The sequence below is a fragment of the Candoia aspera genome, chromosome 1, assembly GCF_035149785.1.
Source record: "Candoia aspera isolate rCanAsp1 chromosome 1, rCanAsp1.hap2, whole genome shotgun sequence".
NCBI classification, from domain to species: Eukaryota; Metazoa; Chordata; class Lepidosauria; order Squamata; family Boidae; genus Candoia; species Candoia aspera.
In genome coordinates this window covers 42,991,717-43,011,384 of record NC_086153.1, presented here as the reverse complement: position 1 = coordinate 43,011,384, position 19,668 = coordinate 42,991,717, and the positions used below count along the sequence as shown (strand labels likewise).

At 36.9% G+C, this 19,668-nt stretch overlaps 1 protein-coding gene across 1 annotated transcript in view; it reads right to left on the bottom strand.

Moving 5' to 3' along the window:
• Positions 1-1,671: 1,671 nt before the first annotated feature.
• The window catches only part of THADA (THADA armadillo repeat containing), a 145,503-nt gene continuing 127,506 nt past the window's right edge, over positions 1,672-19,668 (bottom strand). The window contains exons 32-38 of the mRNA XM_063302892.1: positions 18,294-18,709; positions 17,972-18,093; positions 16,719-16,785; positions 15,612-15,756; positions 13,976-14,107; positions 4,639-4,802; positions 1,672-2,448 (exon numbers count right to left, since the gene is read on the bottom strand). Of these exons, the coding sequence (XP_063158962.1) occupies positions 2,122-2,448; positions 4,639-4,802; positions 13,976-14,107; positions 15,612-15,756; positions 16,719-16,785; positions 17,972-18,093; positions 18,294-18,709 (1,373 nt within the window). The 3' untranslated portion in view covers positions 1,672-2,121. The remainder of the gene's footprint in view (positions 2,449-4,638; positions 4,803-13,975; positions 14,108-15,611; positions 15,757-16,718; positions 16,786-17,971; positions 18,094-18,293; positions 18,710-19,668) is intronic.

Here is a 19,668-nt window from a genome sequence, read left to right as displayed (position 1 = left end):
AGTAACTCATGGTGTGATGAAATGCTTACAGGATTATGTACATGTACTTGCTATCCATAAACTAAAGGGTAGGATATTAGACAGTTTAAAACATACTTTAATCCAGTGATAAGGATGGTTCTTAATGTTATTTTTGTTTATTAATTAACCAAGTTACTTGAAGTTGCTAATGCCACTTAAGTTTGAACCATTGTGCTCTTTCCTGTTTTGTCAATATCTGCAATGCCAAGTGCACACAGGGGTTGCCAATTATATGAAAGTTTAAAACTTACAAAATACATGGTCAGGAAATCAAAATTACGTAAGTTGAATGTAACTGAACAGAGTGGTGGATAACAACAGTTCAGTGTCTTTTGTTGGACTGTATATGCTTTCAAGTAAACCCTATAAGAAAACTGTGAATATACTTGTTTCCTTTTATTTTGTCTAAGCACATTTAATATACTGTAGTCTCATTTCTTTTACTCATGACATTGGAAACAGTTGGACACACTTGTTGCTAAACATAGTTAGAAAAGGTTGCAAGTCCATTACTCAAATGGGAACTAGCACTTTTAGGAAAATAGTACTGATGATTAGGAGAACAGGACCTGTTCTCCACAAACCTGTTTTTATGCCTTTTTACTAAATGAAGAAAAGGGAGAGTGCACATGGTGTTGGGAGTCAGAAGAAAGTGTGTTTGTGTGCAATACAGTCTTGTGGATGCATGCAGTGTCATATTAGTCCACTGAAGATACATTTTCTGCGCAGTATTGCAGTTTTCCAGTGTTATCTTGAACTTAAGGAAACATCACCTGCACAATGGCTGTGTAGCAAAACAGTATTATAGCACCACCTAATGGCACATTTCAGGTATTTATATAAAACAAGATACTCTACTCAAAATGCAGAAAGTTGCCATACAGAAATATTATCCGTATGTTCCACGTAGGTGACCTTGGATGTACAGTACTTCAAACTGGTATGCAGTCATAAATCACCACTTTGCAAATGCAAAGTCTGAACTGGAACATGTACATGGTTACATGCTATACAAACAATCTCTCTAAAGCTGTGTTTCTTAACCTTGGCAACTTTAAAATGTCTGGACTTCAACTCCCAGAATTCCCCAGCCAGCATGGGGAAACATGGCTGGCTGGGGAATTCTGGAAGTTGAAGTTCAGACATCTTAAAGTTACCAAGGTTGAGAAACACTGCTCTAAAGAAAAGGCTCTTTCATTCCACACTTCATAGTGACCAGGAAAAAGAAAGAATCCTGTTTGTTAAATGTTTAACAGATAGGAAAATATTTTCAATTAAGCAATATAAAAAGGGTAAACAATTTCAAAACAGTTAGAAGGCTAGTTACTCTTTAAAGAAAACTTCTAACATGTAAGAGTTCCTGAAAAATGGAAGCATTATTCTGCAAAGCAAACTGCTGCAATCAGAGTTGAATTATTCTGCAAAGTAATAATAGGTTTACTTACCGAATGATTCAGAAAAAAGGAATTTTTTTGTTTTGTTTTGAGCACTGTAGGTGGCTAATAATCCTAAATTATAGCATTCTAATACTAAATTGCTTATACCCAACTGAATAAAAACAAAGCATGTGTGACTGTCACCTAATTCTTATCCCCCCCACTAAGACATAAAAATCAACCATGATTTTAAAAAATTACGTCAAAAACCTAGTCTGTTTTGATATTGCTAACATTCAGCTTTATTTTAGGATTTTTTTTACAACTCTGATACAATTGTTGGTGGATAGATTGTGGTTCACAATTAAAAGAAGCAATGCAAACTGACATATTTCTACGCACGAGAACAGGAAGAACTACTTAAAGAATAAAATCAGCTTCGCAGGTGGCAAGTATTTATGCAGACAAAGTTAAGCAGTTTCATTCCCTGCAGCAGTTGTAAAATTTTTCTTGCCCCAAATGAAAATTACATGTTTTCGCAGAAATGATCCTTTTCTGTTACTCTGATTGAAGATTCAGCGGATTTATGTACAAGAAATATCTAACATTTCTAGCTATAGTTCTTCGTATGTGTACAGCACAAAAATAACTGCACCCATTCTCATGTTCACAAAGCAGTTACATTTGGTAACTAACAACGAGCAAGCTGTGTTTCAAGTTTTTCTTAACTTTTGCAAGTTCCATTTCCAATTTCAAGCAAACTTAGCATCTTAAGGCAAAGTGATATTCTTTCATTCTGAATAGCTAACTTTGTAAATTCTACAGACTGGGAAAATTCTGGAGTTGGGGGCATTTCTTTAAGAAGCTGTGTCACAAATTTGGCCTGATCTGATGCTGATCTTGCCAACTGATAGAGTTTTCTTTGCTCACATGGACCAATGTGAGTTACTGGTATAAGCAGAAGGAGATGTTTACTGAGCCTACGGACCTCTGTTAACTTCTCAGCCCAAAAATTTGCTTGTCCTTTGTCAAACAGGTAGTCGTTTCCCATCTTCAAAAAAAGAAAAAAATATGTTTACAATCGCCTAGGCCAAATAAACATGCAACAATATTCATATGATATACCAGCAAACAAATCAGTATTAGATGCACAATGCAATAAGACTGTACTGTATTCAAATCAATGAAATTCATGTCACATTTGAACAGCAGAATAAAAACAAGCACCCCTTTGTTCATGAAACCAGGAGAAGAATGATACCTATTCCTTACAACCTCTCAAGAAATCCACTTGCTAAAGTGGGACATCCCTCAGCATGGATGGATGGCAGGGGTGGATTCATTATACAACAATGAACATGCTTTCTTTTTGTTTTACAGTGAAATGATACTTTTGGAAAAATCATGGGTAAAGGCAAGAGAGTTGGAAGTTATGAGACAAACATATGAATAAATACTCCAGTTCATAGCTTTTTACTGTTTGCGCATTCCTAAACATAATCCAGAAATGAGTGTGCAATATTTTAGAGAAAAAAAAAAACCCCAAGTGTCTCTAAATAAAATATCATAAATACAAATTAACTATTTGCCATAGCAAAGAGAAATTACATAAATATTCTCAGTCTCTCCACCTTTAGATAAATGTTTATATAGGATTATTCTCAGTGCAATTTATTTACTGTATAGGTATACATTTATATATTGTATAGGAACATAAATGTTAATTGCTTTCAAATGTTTTGGAATCAACTTGTGATTATTCCAAGATGTAGTATCTTTTTTTTTTAATCTGTTCAATCGTGTCCAATTCTCGGAGACTACCTGGACAAGTCCCTGCAGTTTTCTTGTCAACATTTTCAGAAGTGGCTTGCCATTGTGTTCTTCCCAGGGCTGAGAGAGAGTGACTGGCCCAAGGTCACCCAGCTGGCTTTGTGCCTAAGGCGGGACGAGAACTCATGGTCTCCTGTTTTCTAGCCCAGTGCCTTAACCACTAGACCAAACAGGCTCTATATTGTATAGGAACATAAAAGTTAAACAATTGCTTTGAAATGTTTTGGAATCAACTTGTGATTATTCCAAGATGTAGTATCTTACTACTTTTTAATTGTGATTTTATGTTGCATTTTTGTTATTTTTAGTGCTGTTCCTGAGTTTTACCTCGTTTTGTTCTTTATGTACATTTTAATGTTTTTATACTATTCATACACTTATTTATTTTTGTTTTAATTGAATGGACACCAACAACACAATGTTGTTTATCGACCTGAAGAAAGCTATCCTTTATTCAAATGTGTATGTATATGAATCTAAAATAGTATCTTATGCTTTATTTTATCTCCTGATGTAAAAAAAAAATTATCACAAGGAATATGCATGCAAAAGTGAATTACTCAAGGTTATGGAAATCCTTTACCCTCAAACTGTTCATATTAAAAGGAGACACACCCTAGAAATACTTCATGGAAACCAAATTATTTAAATAATGTAAGTCAAAAGTTGCCCTAAATCTAAGATAGTCCTAAAATATGCCTGCTTGAGTTATGCTGACTTGCCTAGTTCTTGTATTTCAAAGACCCCCATTTAATCAGCATGATAATTTAATATGTCAGGAATATTTAGAATGATTTTTTTTTAGAATTAAAATTACAGAAGTGTGATTTTAGTGCAAAACAAAAACAAATCGAGTAGACAGGCTAACCATAGCCTTATGTTAAATTTCACAGTACATTCCTATAGCCTTGTTTGTTTGTCATATTTTTATTACCGCCCATCTCTCCCACTCAGAAACCCCATATATCAGAGGTTCATTTGGAAATCAAAGCTACTAGCAATTTTTTTGCCTAATATTGATATAGTGGGCCTTTAAAAACCCAACTAATTCAAAAGACCTACAGATTTTAACTATTAAGAATCCAAACCTACAGAGTATGACATACATAGCCCTACTGAATTAATCCAATGTAATTTGACAGCTCAGGATGGAAGTCATCTTCAGTCTGAGATTATTAACTTTGGTCATCCAAGTCTGGATGTTAATTAAATTCATAGGTGAATGATACAATAATTAAAATTGTACTCTGCTGATGATGAAAGCTAATTTTAAATGGAAAAATGGTTTTCATTGTTAATATTGGCTCTAAACCAGTTCCATATTTTAAAATAATGTCTCAGTAATTTAGTAAGAAATCTGATAAAACATCCATGAACTATACAGTACAGAAATACTGGTTGGCTGACTTACCACAACTGTAGACTTCAGATCTTTCAAGTCATCTTCTTTTAGCAGCCACTCCAGTAAGACTGAGACTCCAGCACCAGTCTGTCCCCAAAGCTGTAGCAGTTCACAAAGTAAGGAGAATGCTAAATCCAAAGCTAAGGCTGAATTTACTACATGGAAGTCAAGTTCTGCTGAGACAAATTAAAGATGAATAGTGAAAGGTATGTAATCATATGCATTTAAATAGGACAGTACAATTATTAAAATGCAAACGCAATATACATCTATTTATTCTGAATTAATTTTAAAACACTGCTTACATCATTAACTTTTCAAATATTGTTTAGACCCAACTGATAAAAGTCTGGCCATCTACTTTGGCTCTTAATCTTATCCAAAGTCAACCTGCACAAACGTTGGTACTGTTCACAGTTTAGCATCTGAATTCTGACTACATGAGTACATTTCAGAATGCATAGGTAAGAAATTGCATGATTTATTTCTGTATTTAAACTGGGGAATCAAGTACTTTTTTCCATGGATGTGCACTGCCTGCACTCATTAAAATCTCTGAAACCTCCTTTCGGAATACAGTCCCTCATCATATCAAGAAAAGTGTAATGTGGTTCTCAAACTGACAGGTTGTGTACCTTGCTGCATGCAGCAGTGCTATGTTTATTTGCACAATCAGTGAGAAAACCTTGGTTGCCAGCTACATAGAGGCATGAACCTACACAAAAGGTTCAAAAAAGCAGATCAAAAGGGGGGAAGGGGTGCCATAAAAAGTTGTAATGGATCATTCAGTATAATTATAAAATGTTGTCTTGCTCATCAGTTTTCAGAATTGTAAATAGTATGAATTCTTACATATTTAATTGGTTAACATAGAAGGCAGCTTTTGCTTCATCTAGGAAATACATGTAAAGTTTAAGGATTTATTTATTTATTCAAATTTTATTACCGCCCATCTCCCCCAAAAGAGGGACTCTGGGCAGCTTACAATAAAATCAAGCTGCAACAATAAAAGTTAAAATCCCATAAAAATCAAGCACATTGCAAATATAAAATACAATAAATAAATATAAAATCCAAGAGGCTGTAAAATTCCAAGCTGGTGGGAGGGGCTCTAGGGTGCGAGCCACCCCCAAGAACGGCTACCCAACTTTCCACCCCAAGTGAGACAGCAGAACCAAGTCTTCAGGGCCTTCCAGAAGGCCAGGAGTGAAGGGGCCAGCCTCACCTTGGGGACAAGTTGTTCCAAAGGGCAGGGGTCACTGCAGAGGCCCATTTCCTGGACCCCGCCAGATGAAATTTTCTTACAGACGGTGTCCGTAACATGCCCTCTCTGGATGATCGTGTGGGGAGGGTCAATGTGATGGGGATGAGACGGCCCCTCAGGTAACCTGGCCCCATGCCATGTAGGGCTTTAAAGGAGATAACCAACATCTTGAATTGGACCTGGAAGCAAACTGGCACCCAGTGCAGCTCACACAGCAGAGGTGTTATATGTGCTGACCTAGGGGCACCAAAAGTGGCCCACACGGCTGCATTCTGGACCAGCTGAAGCTTCCGGATACTCTTCAAGGGTAGCCCCATGTAGAGCACATTGCAGTCTATATGGAAGATGACCAGGGCATGAGTGACTGTTCAGAGGGCTTCTCGTTCCAGGAACGGGCGTAACTGGCGCACAACCCAAAGTTGCGCAAAGGCCCTCCTGGCCATGACTGCCACCTGCTCTTCAAGCAGGAGTCGTGAGTCCAGAAGAACCCCAGATTATGCACCGAGTCTGTCTGGGGCAGTGCAACCCCATCCAGAACTAAAGATGACAATTTCCCAGAAGCCGAGGAGCCGTCAATCCACAGCCACTCCGTCTTGCCAGGGTTCAGCTGAAGCCTGTTGTTCCCCATCCAGACCCCCACAGCCCCCAGGCACCAAGAAAGGGCAGTCACTGCATCACTTACCTCACTGGGGATGGAGATGTATAATTGGGTATCGTATATATATACCATATATATCATATATATACATATATATACTTTATGCTTACAGATTTTATTTGAAGATTCTTATTTTTTGAAGTATTTTAAGTTTCAGGACGAGTGCTTTTATAAAAGATGGGAACTACAGTGTTTTGAGTCATCCTTTTTAATCCATTTAATATACAACTAGCCTCCCACACATGTACTCATTTACAAGAAGACTTTTAATTGTGCCAGATATAAATATTTCTCTTGTAGACTATTATACACAAACCTTTTTTTCCCTCATGAATGAAGAAAAGTTACTTCCAACTTTCCTTACTAGTCATATATAAACATTAAAATATACAAATTGTAGTGCTAAGAATGGAGTATAATTAATGAAAACAAAGACATTCTATATGGTAGATATACTTTTGTTTGTATACTATGAGGAACTGTAAATTAATCTTAACATAAAGAACAGTGTTGAGTGCTGATATTTTATATTTAATGCAAATATTAAAAAATTAAATTCAATAATGATTCTTTCTACAAATCTAATTATTGGTTTCCCTATTAAAAGGAGCCCACTCTATTGGGTGGTGGGAGGGTGAAATATTTCCTCATTGACGTCTGGGGTCACTAAGCTAAGTGGTTTAAGTGGAGCCAACATACCGTTGTCCTGTGACCCAACTGTGCTAGTTGGTGCCTGGAACCCATATTAAGAATGGACACAAAAGGAAAACAGTTCTTCTACAACCTTCTTCTGATATATAAAGGAAGGTACTGGCTTAATTCCGGTAGTACCAAATAACATTGAATAAAGTTATTCAATTCAATTCAATTTAAAACTGTATTCAACTAATCTAGAATAGAATCTTACCAGCTTCAAAACCCAGAACTGATATTTTCACTACCTGCACTCCATATGGTCACCATCTTCATCCTGTCTCCCTCAATGTCTGAAGTAGTTTTATGCTTCCCCATAAATGTGCTCACCTCATCATTCACAAAGCTTTCTGTGAAGCAACCAGCAACTTAGTTCTTTTCTTGAATGGCCTTGTTATTCAATACATTGAAGACAGCAGGAATTCCACTGAGCATATATATAAAACTTTTATATTTAACTGTACATGTATTAAATATATATATAAAACCATATATATTTAACTGTATATAAAACCTGGCTAGTTAGCAGAAGAAGAAAAATATTTCTTGCATGTTTGACTAGCTGTTAAAAAATATTTATTAAATTTCACTGGAAAGGAATTTCTGCAGATCTTGTTTGTTCAACTTGCTTCCTTCTGAAGTCTAGCATTCATGGAAAGTTATATCAGGAGGAAGTGGTTTACTATGGTTTGCTAACTCAAATAAAGAAATGTTGGAAAACAATAACGTTTAAAACAAAACAAAAACCACTGGAAAATATATAGGTCAAGAATTCAGTTACCAGTTTGCTTCCTTTTGTTTGATGCTACTCTGACCATAGGTCATTAACATTTGTAATTCAAGTGCCAATATCATTTCATTAATAACACAGCAGCCATAAGCAGAATACACACAGATACCCTGAAGTACTTTCTACATTCCAACTTAGTGGCTTTTCATATCATAAATCAAAAAGCTGGAATGGACCCAGTTGGTGATGTCCCAATCACTTCCAGAAAGGCAGAATGTTCTGCCTATTGAGTAAGCACAAACTTGTAGTAAAAGCAAATTTCTGATCTGATAGGACAACAGGAATATTGTTTGCTGTAGTCTCACCTATTCCCAAAATACTTACTGTTGGGTAGCCATGATAGAAATACTAATACCTGCAGGTAATAACCAAACTGAGTATGTAAAAATGTCATGATGCCAAGAGATTTCTGTACATGTCACCGCACCTGTGCAAATTATTATTATTATTATTTAAACTTGTATGCTGCCCAACTCTCAATGGGTGACATATCTCCCAATGGTCCATTTATTAAGTAGCAATGCTCTCCTAAGACTAAAACAAATATATTTTCCAAGTACTGTAATAAATCCCAACCCTATTTGATATGACTTACTTACAAATAGCTATTTATAAGAAAATTCAGTCATGGTGGATTAGAAATAATAAAATAAAATAGAATTGCTGTGAATAGCAACATCGTTAGACATTAATATTTGGATGGAAATATACTGACAGCAGAAAAACAACTAGAAGGAATTGAGAGATTCCCTGGCAATTTCAGTCTTAAAACAGGGATTCCCAGTAGGTGGCACCATAAAACTAACCTTCCTAGATGCAAATGATGCCCCCCCCCATTCACACACACCAAATACCAGAAAACAAACACATACACGAACTTTAACTATTGGGTATGCTAAAAATCGCTAAATAATCGACTGTCTAGCCATCTGTAGATAGAAGGCCCACAATTACTACAAAGCTACAGATGTACAATATAAGGAATGACCATCCATTAATTCCAAAATATATTGTACAGGTGAAGTATGTAATTTTACAGTTTGTCTGCTCTGTAGACCACTGCCCCATTTAATTCTCTTAAAACTGGTAATATACTTTTACATGGCTTGCCAGGAAGAGTATAATGAAAACCAAATTATTAAATGAGTAATCTTACTTACTAATATAATTTTCTGAAACCTAATATGAATCCAAAAATGTGTAACATCATGCATGGATTGTATTAGTTCTGTAAGAGGTACATTTATGCAGTCATTTACTACATAGGGCTTTGGAACTTGTTGAGCCTATTGTGGCCGTAAAATGGCGTTATTTCAATTTTGCTTTGTAAAAAAATAAGAATGGATATCCATGTTTGCATCCTTAGAACCTCTGTCTTTCCCAACAGGGTTGAGATAGTAGCTAGATGGTATCCTCAGTTTCTTAACCATGTGTACTTCGTTCTAAGCAACATGAAGCCAGGGATTCATTCAGCTTCCCTGAATTGCATTTCTTACACAAAGTGTTTATGATGGCATCAGCCTTAGGAAAAGGATCTTTTACTTAACCACCTGTCATTTTTAAGGGATACCATTTTATTTTTATACTCTTAAGTGTCACTAAAAATACCAATGCAGATCTTCCAACCCTTACTTTCATTTGTCCTCAGACTTTCTTATCTGAAGTACTCAACAGAACTTTTAACACTCCAATGTGCCTTTAACAACCATCTTGTTGGCCACAAGGCAAATATGTTCATTCCAATTTGGCTGAGCAGCATCTACTGTTAATTCCTCACAGCAGTTCCTTGTAGCAACAAAGGCTTATTTGGACAAGGATAAAATACAGACTTACTGCTCATTGGTTAACTTTTGAAATACTCATGTTCTTGATTAGTACTCATGATCTTGATTAGTTCCTTGATTAGAGTACTGTTTTCTGCTTGATGTTTGTCATTTACACACCATTCAAGAGAGACAATAAAAAAGCTAAGAAGGAAAGAAAAAGACCAAAACACATCCTCACCCATGGCCAACACCGATAGGCAGGGATTAACACCAGACAATCAAGCAGAAAACAATATCCTAATCAAGGAACTCCCAAGGAAAAAACCACATCCTACCAACACTGGCAGGGCAAGCTACTGTATATAAAGAGGGAGCAAACCTCACACTCACTCGCACTGATGTTAACTAGTTGGGTAATGAAACATTGGCAAGCAAACAACCAAGCTCAGGGAGCACCAAGGACTCCACAAAAACTTCTTTGATCAAGCTTCTTCTTAGATTTGGCCGACTAGACTGATATAGTTAAAGCACACCAGTTTCTACAAGCTCTGATAACCAAAGAAGAGATGAGGTCTAACTGTCTTTTCAAATTCTCTAACCCTGGTTTATAAATCTATTTCACTTCCCCTCTTAAATCCTTCTTTAGTCTTAATGTCTGTTTGAGCAGAGAGTTTTCACACTTAAACACCCTTGGAAGTTCTAGTAAATCACTTGAAAGAAAGATAGGAAAATCTCTGTGATGTTAGACACAGGCCCTTGAATTCATCACTGCCACTGTAAAGGATGTTGTCAAGTTGTCAGCAGCAAGTGTAATTTCCATACATCCAGCTGTTTCTAATGCTTTAAAAAAACACTATCAGAAAAAGCAACTTAATTGCATCAACTTTTTAGTCTGTCATAATGCTTAGTGCTTGGTTTTAACATATTCTTACTCTGAACTACGTATCAAAAATGAGCACAGTATCTATTGCAATAGCAGGACAAGCTGCTATTGAATGACTTCTCTTCTCTAGTACTACACCTTTTTGCAAAATCAGACAAACATTAGCTTCTCCAACAGCCATTCTCCCTACCAAGCCTAGGACTATTTGCAGAAGTAAAAAAGTTTCATGAATTCTCTATGACACCTCAATCAGTTTTTAATACTGTAAGAACACACATTTTTGTATTTACTGCATGTATTAACTGACAAAAAAAATGAAACAGGACTATGGGGGAATGCGATTTCTGCAATATTACTACCAATGAACCCTCCTCCTCCTTGGATTTATTTACAAAAAGAATCAAGCACTGTCCACGTAATCTATGGGAGCTGTATGATGATCCATTTTCCCACGAGGAAAACAAAGATCTGCTTTCAGAATCCTTCAAAGGTTAGGGTGCAATATTCCAATGCAGCAGAAACAACAAAGATACTATAGCACTTTAAAGGTCAATAGAGGCCCACTCTGACCTCTTTAATCTACCAAGAAACCAGGAACAGTTACGTTGTGTGGGTTTAATGTGCTTGTGTTTCTTTACACAATTAATTTTAAGCCAACTTGATGACAGTTTACTTTAAATAGTGGGACAAAAACAGATTTATTGCAGCTTTTGTGAACTATAATTTATACAGAGAGAAAAAGATAGTTATAAAGAATGTAATCAGAACCAAGAATGGTTAAGATTAACAGAGGCAAGAACACACAGAGTGATTTTGATAGGAAAAAAGTAGTTTGGGATGTGGAAGAAATAAAGAGCCTCCAGAAGAGTAAGTGGATTTAAAAATAAAAATGATGCAATTATTTGAGATGAATGCAGTACGAACAGTATATGATGAAACTGAAAATGTATTTTGCATCAGTGTATAAGGGGAGCTTGTGGTGATGTTGGACTGTGTTGGCTGGGTCCATGAATATGCATGTATCTTTGAATGCAGATAAACTGTGTGGTTGGCTGAGAACTCAAATGATGTGTAGTGAATGTGAGAAAGACTATATGATCTGAATATGAATGTATCAAAAACCAAGGTAGTTATGATTGACATGGAAAATGGAATAAGCAATTATAAATTATACATACAGCAAATACATGATTTTGTATAGCTCGATAGAATGTTTACTAAGGTGGGAAAATTGTTAGAAAAAAATTAAAATAAGCAAATGCAGGTAAACAGTAATGGTTAGCATGTAGTCCATTATGAGAAATAAAGTTTGTGTAAGTGTGCTTAAGCCCACCTTGTTATATAGAAATTATATTTGGTACATCATGCGAAAGGAAAGTTAGATACAGTGAGAATAGGTTACTTAAGAAGTACAGACATACCTACATATCTGACATACACGACAGTATTTCCATTGGGAATAAGCAACATTATGAGAGCACAGAAAGAAGAAACAAAGAATATGCAAAAGAAATTAAAGACACAAGATAATAAAAAAGAAAAATCTAATTTATATTACCACCCACGATCTCTCTCCACACTTCTGTTCTTCCAAACCATCCTTGCTTCCATGACATACAGACTGCTTCATACATTATCTTTTGCTCTTTATACATCGCACTTGTTTCTTGAGAATCTCATAAATGCCATCCAACCATAAAAGTATAGTCATATACCCAACAAACATCTCCAATGTTAGCATAAGCAGTCTATATACCTCTGACAATAAATACATTCAGAAACCACAGAGATATTCCAGATCCTTGTTTTATTCCCTGATCAGTGCTGCTTCAGCAACCAATCTTCAATTCCATATTAGCAGAAAATTTCCCATAATTCAAAGCTATTCATTTTATTGTATGATTTATCACATACAATAAATCAGCTTCTTCACATTCATTCGTCAGTGACTTGCTGGAAAGCAAGAACCTGCTATGCACACCACCTACCTGATCACACTGCACTTCTCAAATTTTGCTTATTACCATCTTTTGTACCCTTTCAATAAGAATTCTGCCAAATACATTCCCAAGCCCACTTAATGAACTAACTGCCCTCATGGGCATCTGCAGGGGAGAAGGAAGGGTAAGTGACACATGAATGCTAATGTCATCATGCAACTGCCACACATAACGTACTTCTGACAGACATTAGAACTCAAATATGTAATAGTGGCATGCCATATGATTATGTTACTGCATACCTATCATCTTTTGGCACCACTTATTTGCTGTGGATGCAGTCACTCACCCTTCACTATTTGCAACATTTCACTCTGTACAGGAGAACTGTAATAGTGTTTTTCCAATTATCTGGTACTGATACAAATTTCACACGCTCATTAGACAAGACACGCAGCCACTCCATAAACCACACACATCCATATTTTAATGTTTTCCAATTACACTGTCTGGATTTTGTATACCTGCTGATGATCCCAGTTGTATATCTCTGCCCCAGTAAGCTAAGATATGCTGTTGATGCCCTCTCTCAGTGCCTGTAGGCTGTGCGGGTCTGGCTGGGGAACAACAGGCTTAACTAAATCCTGGCAAGACTGAGTGGCTTTGGGTTTTAGGGCCTTCTGTTCTGGAGGATTTGCCATCTTTAGTGCTGGATGGGTTGCACTGCCCCAAACAGAGCCAGTGCACAATCTGGGGCTTCTTCTGGACTCACAGCTCCTGCTGAAAGAGTAGGTGGCAGTTGTGGCCAGAAGGGCCTTTGTACAGCCTCGTCTTGTACACTGGTTGCATCATTCCTGGATTGGGAGGCTCTACTCTCAGTCATTCAAGCCCTAGTCACCTCCCAGATGGACTACTGTAACACGGGCCTGCTCTTGAAGAGAGGGTCCCCCATGTGGGGGAGATGAGTTGTGATAAAAAATTGATAAATAAATAAAATAAACATTGCCCCAGTACTCCAGTAGTCAAGTTCAGGTGATTCTTCTGTTTCATTCTCTTCTGGATATGTCCCTGAAATTCTGGATAAGAGGCTTTAGGCATGCAGGAGGCTGCAGATGGAAGAAGGGGAAGAGATTGATGATGATGATGATGATGATGATGAATTAAACTTGTGTGCTGTCCAACTCCTGACAACTCTGGATGGCTCACAGCAATCAAACAAAGGAATTACAATAAAATCAATTAAGCGAAAGAGGACTTTACATGTATTACTGGATGCAACCCACAAACAAGAGCAAACTGGCACTTGCACTGAAGTCAGTCTCATAAATATTGATCACGAGAAAATAACTTACCTGTTTTCCTAAATACATTTTCTTGAGACAGAGCTAGTCTTATAACCCCAGCAACTGTATCCCTGACTATCTGCTCTTCACTCTGCAACAGCCGAACAACACATCTCCAAAGGAACAATGTGTCAGACAGACCTGAGTATTTATAAAAATAAACGTTAGGGGTGGATTTTAAATACGTATTTATAAAGCAAACATAATTTGTAAAGCAATTACATGTTTTTAAACCAAAGTGAGATCCCAGCAACAGATTATCTGTCCCTCATAGTTTTCCAGAATATTATCTGACATTTTCTCTTCTGACTTTTGTCCCAATAGCCATGCAGTTCAAGCTATACTCAACTGGTTAAAGGCAGGCTTCTATTAAATACATACTAATACAGGTCGTCTTCGGGTTACAACGGCAATTGGGACCAGGATTGCTATCGCAAAGCAATGCACTCATAAAGCATGACCTCATTGCTTAGCAATAGCAATTCTGGCAGTCCCCACTGCCAGGACTGCATGGGTCATTAAGCAGGAAGAGGCAGGAGTCTCAGGTAAGGAATGTGGGGGATGGGGGTGCCAAAGGCAGGCCAGCAAGGGCAGCCTGCAGGTGCTGGGGAGTGCAGGTGGGCAGGGGGGTGCTACAGAGTATGAGATCCCTGGGATCTCATACTTCATACTAGGGCTCCTCAAGAGATAAAGCAGTGGGAGTGACTTACCAGAGTGACTTGCGACCTTCCCTGATGGCTTCCCCATTGACTTTGCTAGTGGGAAGCCGGCAGGGAAGGTTCAAATGGCCATCACTTGACCGCGGCTCACTGCAATGTCGTAATTGTGAACCAGGTACCCAAGTGTCCAGATCACTATCATGTGACCGTGGCGACACTGTGTTGGCTGCAACTTTGCGGACTGGTCGCAAGTCCCCTTGTTCAGCGCCATCATAACTTTGAACGACTGGTCGCAAGTTGAGGACTACCTGTATTTTAAAATACCATTTCTCTAAATCTACAAGCTATGTGTAAATTCTGCATGCAAATTTATTTATTTATAACAGGGGTTTTTATATCGTATCAACAGGAATCTAAGGAGTTCACAGCAAAACATCAAGAATATTAACAGTACATAAATTAAATTAATAAATAAAATCAATAATCAAGAGTAACCATATCTCAAACACCTCTTCATCCATCCATAATGTTATTAGTAGCACCACCAATCATCTCAGGTACACAGTCGTAAATGCCTTCTGGAAGAGTCTGTTTTTTAACAATTTCCTAAATATTATGAGTAAAGGCACAGATCTTATGTATGGTGATAATTCATTCCACAAGAAAGGAGCTCCTACAGAATATGTCTGCCTCTGAATCTCCTCCCACTGCATCTCATGTGGAATGGGAATTCTCGGCAGGTACATCTTGGGCAAGGAGATTCTACATGGAGTAAGCAGTCCCACAAATAACTACCTCAAATCATGAAGGATTCTAAAAGTGATTACCACCGCCTTGAATAATACAGAAGCAACTTAACCAAGAAGTAAGCACAAATTATGCAGATTTGGCTGTACAAATTTCAGTGTGTGTTTTATTGTTATGCTATATTCAATGAGAGTGAAAAATTAGTTACTTTCGATTATTTGCTTTGCCTAATTACTTACCCAAGAGAAGCTTCTGATCAGTCAGGAAAAATGGTGTAATGTCCACAAGAATCTCTGCAGCAGCCAATCTCAGATCTGTTTGTTGTTCATCTTCACAGCAATAACTAACTAATTGAAGCCATTGTTTTATCTCTGACTCCAAGTCCTATAAAACAATTGGTAACTGCCATTAAAACCACTGCAATAGCCATCAATACTCAGCGAAATCAGAACTGTGTACACTGCACAATTCTAACACCCAAATTAATGGACTTGTAAATTAACTGCAGAGAGCCAGCTGATGTATTGGTTAAAGACCCTGGGCTAGAAAGCAGGAAACCGTGAGTTCTTGGTCTGCCTTAGGAACAAAGCCAGCTGGGTGACTTTGGGCCAGTCACTTTCTCTCAGCCCAAAGGCAGCGGCAATGGCAAACCAATTCTGAAAACCGAGCCAAGAAAACTGCAGGCAGTCACTAGGAATCAACTAAAGGCACAAAAAAGTAAAGAAGAAACTGCTAAAAGTTTACAACATTTACATTACAGTGCATTCAGAAAGTATTCAGACCCCCTTCACTTTTTTCAATTTTGTTATGTTGCAGCCTGATACTACAATCGTTCAAATTCATTTTTTTCTCATTAATCTACACTCAGTACCCCATAATGACAAAGTGAAAACAGAATTTTAGAAATGTCTGTAAATTTATTAAAAAGGGAAAACGGAAATATGGGCTGCATTCCTAATCTCAGGCTGTTTTACATGAATCAACTAACTTAAACACTTCAACAAAAAAAAGATCCAGTTTGGTCTAGTGGTTAAGGCAACAGGTTAGAACCCAGGAGACTGAGAGTTCTAGTCCCTCCTTAGGCATGAAAGCCAGCTGGGACCTTGGGCCAGTCACTCTCTCAGCCCAACTCACTTCACAGGGTTGTGGTTGTGGGGAAAATAGGAGGAGGAGGAAGGAGTATTAGGTATGTTCACCACCTTGAGTTATTTATAAAAAATAATAAAGGTGAGATTAAAAATGAGTATATTTAAAGATTATTCTACAGAAAGAAACTTTGTATTTATTATGTCTGTTTTTAATCATAGCAAAAGTGAACAAACATTTGGTAAATTAATTTTCCTTACCTCCTGCCAGTTTTGTACAAGATATATGAGCCACTTCGAGGCAAATTTAAGGGATAGGCTTTCGATGCTGTAAAAATAAATGTTAACACAGATACACCAAATTAAATGTTTAATAAGAATAGTGTCACAGCCAACAGACTATTTGGCTGAAAATACCCCCTGCTCACTTGTTATACAAGCTTTATCTAATTTGTTGCCCTCCAAATATTTAATAACTACAACCCCCAAATTCCCAACTAGCATGATAATTGTGAGAAATGTAATTCTTACACATTTGGAGGGCACCAGGTAGAGGTAGGTTTTGTTACATAAGCATATTGCTCTGTTACTGAAACCAGGATGAAGATTGACCTAATTCAATTTTTCATGACTGCTCATGAGAAAGCATATGTTAACAAACCATTGTTTGTCTTTGCATGAGAAGGATGTTCCTTAAATATACGGAACTATCCATGTGCTAGATCCTGATAATGTTTTAACACTGTAGTTTCTAATAATTTCTAATAATTGTAAACTGGCCACACATCTATGTTCTTCTGGACTACTGAGGAGTTAGGAATGGACTTCAATAACTTTCCTAGCACTTTTCTAGACTTCTCATTATCTTCTACTTCTATTTATCAATCTTACCCAACCAATGTTTTTGTTATCTTTGCTCTGAAGATCAAGTCTACAAATCTCAATAAAATCTGTAATAATGCCCAAAAAGTTTTATTTTACACAATTGCTTATTCTCTCATTTACAGAAGAAATGTGAAACTCTTTTAGTGATATGCTTTCTCTCTAGATTTTCCAACTGACATTTTGAGCAATCCAGCCAGACTTCAGAGTATTGTTTTAGCTGCCATTTTAACTAGGTTTTTAATTCTTTAATAATTGTCTGTACTGAACTGTATATGGATGGAGAGGAAAGGTACAAATTGAAAAAATAAATTGAAAAATAACCACTCTTTTACAATTTAACAAGTCTAATAACCAATTTATGATAAAGTTCTTGTAATATCTGTTCAGCATCAGTCCAGCTAATTTTTTACCTTAAAATTCAGATCTCCTCCCGCAAAGCAAGGAGGAAGAAACATTTCAATAATATTTTTTCTTCTAAAATATTACTTTGGATTTCAAAACGTAAGGAAGCTAGTACCCAGAGTGTAGTCCATTCACTAAGCCTTTCCTGTATCAAAGTTCGTTTTCATTGGGCAGTCTGCAACCAGTAAATATAGATTAGCAAAACACAAAAAGACAAGAGAATATACCTGGCAGAAGTATTTGCAATATTCATAATCCAATGCAAGAATTCTCTTGGATTCATTTTTACAGCACCTTCCGTCTTTGCAAGCACATTTCTGAGGTCGATTTTATACACAGCCTCTAATATCTATTACAGGGGGAAAAAATCACTTACAGGAAGTACTGTTCTGACCCTAAGTCGAATAAATAACTGGAACTTAATTTGAGAGAGAGAGAGAGAGAGAATGGTTTATTATGGTCAAAGCCAGCACAAAATTTAATTTTATTTTAAGTTCTTATTTTATGTAACTGATTTGCACCAAAGGAAAAGAAAAAATAGGTTATCACCTTGCAAAAACATTCAGGATGCTTTTCCTTAATAGCTATCTTAATAAGTGTTTCCTCCAAGCCAGACAGTAGATTCAACAAAATGTTTCTTTTTTCTTCCATCACATGTTTTGCATTCACTTGATTCAACCATAGCAGGATTGTTTCTAACACCAATAAACGTACTTCACAAAAGTCTGAAAGCAGCAGGTATTCAACTGACAAACATTGATTCATTATACTATTTTTAGTAAGTAAATTCCTGTTTGCAAATCTAGGTTCTGCAGGCACTGAACACATAGATGTGAAGAGCCTGGTGATACTCTGGAGATACTGAGCAAGTCCTGGGACTGCAGGAGAATGCTTGATACCCGTTGCTAGTTCAGAATCCAAGATAATTGTGCTAATTTTTTCCCAAAATGTGTTCATTTCTGTTTCTGAAATGAAATAAGATAGGATGGTAGAATGAAAAAGGATATGGGGAAGCTCATGTCTAGTTACCACACTTAAAAGTACTACCCAGCCAATTTAGGCACATATAAATCATATGATCAAAGGGAAGTAACACATCACATTAATTTAACCAATGAGATGGCTGTGAGCCTCAGCTGATATATTCATTGTTCCAGTCAGAATGCATCCACCATTGTAAGGAAACAGATGTTTGGTAAAGTCTGGTCCAGGGCTACTATATCATCGGCTCAATACTAATAGCAATTGGTAACTTTTAGTTTGGTGTCCTGAATGAGCAGGACTCTGGAAACTCCTAAATCTTGCAATTCAGATGTCAGTTGCCTGCAAATTTATGAAAGCCAGGATATTGTAATGCTCAAGGTATTAGACTAGGAGTGAGGAGACCCAGGTTCAAGTCCACCTTTAGCCCCAGAATCATACTGGGTGACTTTGGACCAGTCATGTTTCTCAACCATCTCACAGGATTGTGGGGAAATATTGGAGGAGTATGTGTTATGTATACCACCATAAGTTCCTGAATGAAAAGTAGGTTATAAAGCAAATAAATAATATGCAAAACACTGATGTTGGGGTCTGATAGAAATATTAGCATTCAGCAGCTCATATGACTGAATAGACACTAAGAAACTACATGTCATTGAACTTAGGGAGCATTTCTGACCATTCGTTTTGGAAAACAGTACAGATTCCTCCTTCCATTAACATCTGTTAATCACTCAGTAATTTCAGAGAACATAGTATATGTTTGCTTAGTCTCCCCTTCTCCAACCAAGCACACACATGTTCTCAGAAATTACTGGATTACTGATCACACATATTTGTATCCTTTCAGACCATAGACCAAGTGTTTCTGATGTCTCAGATACTTATTTCCCATTAAAATCAAAATCTAATCTCAAATCAGTTTGAAGTATCTATTTTT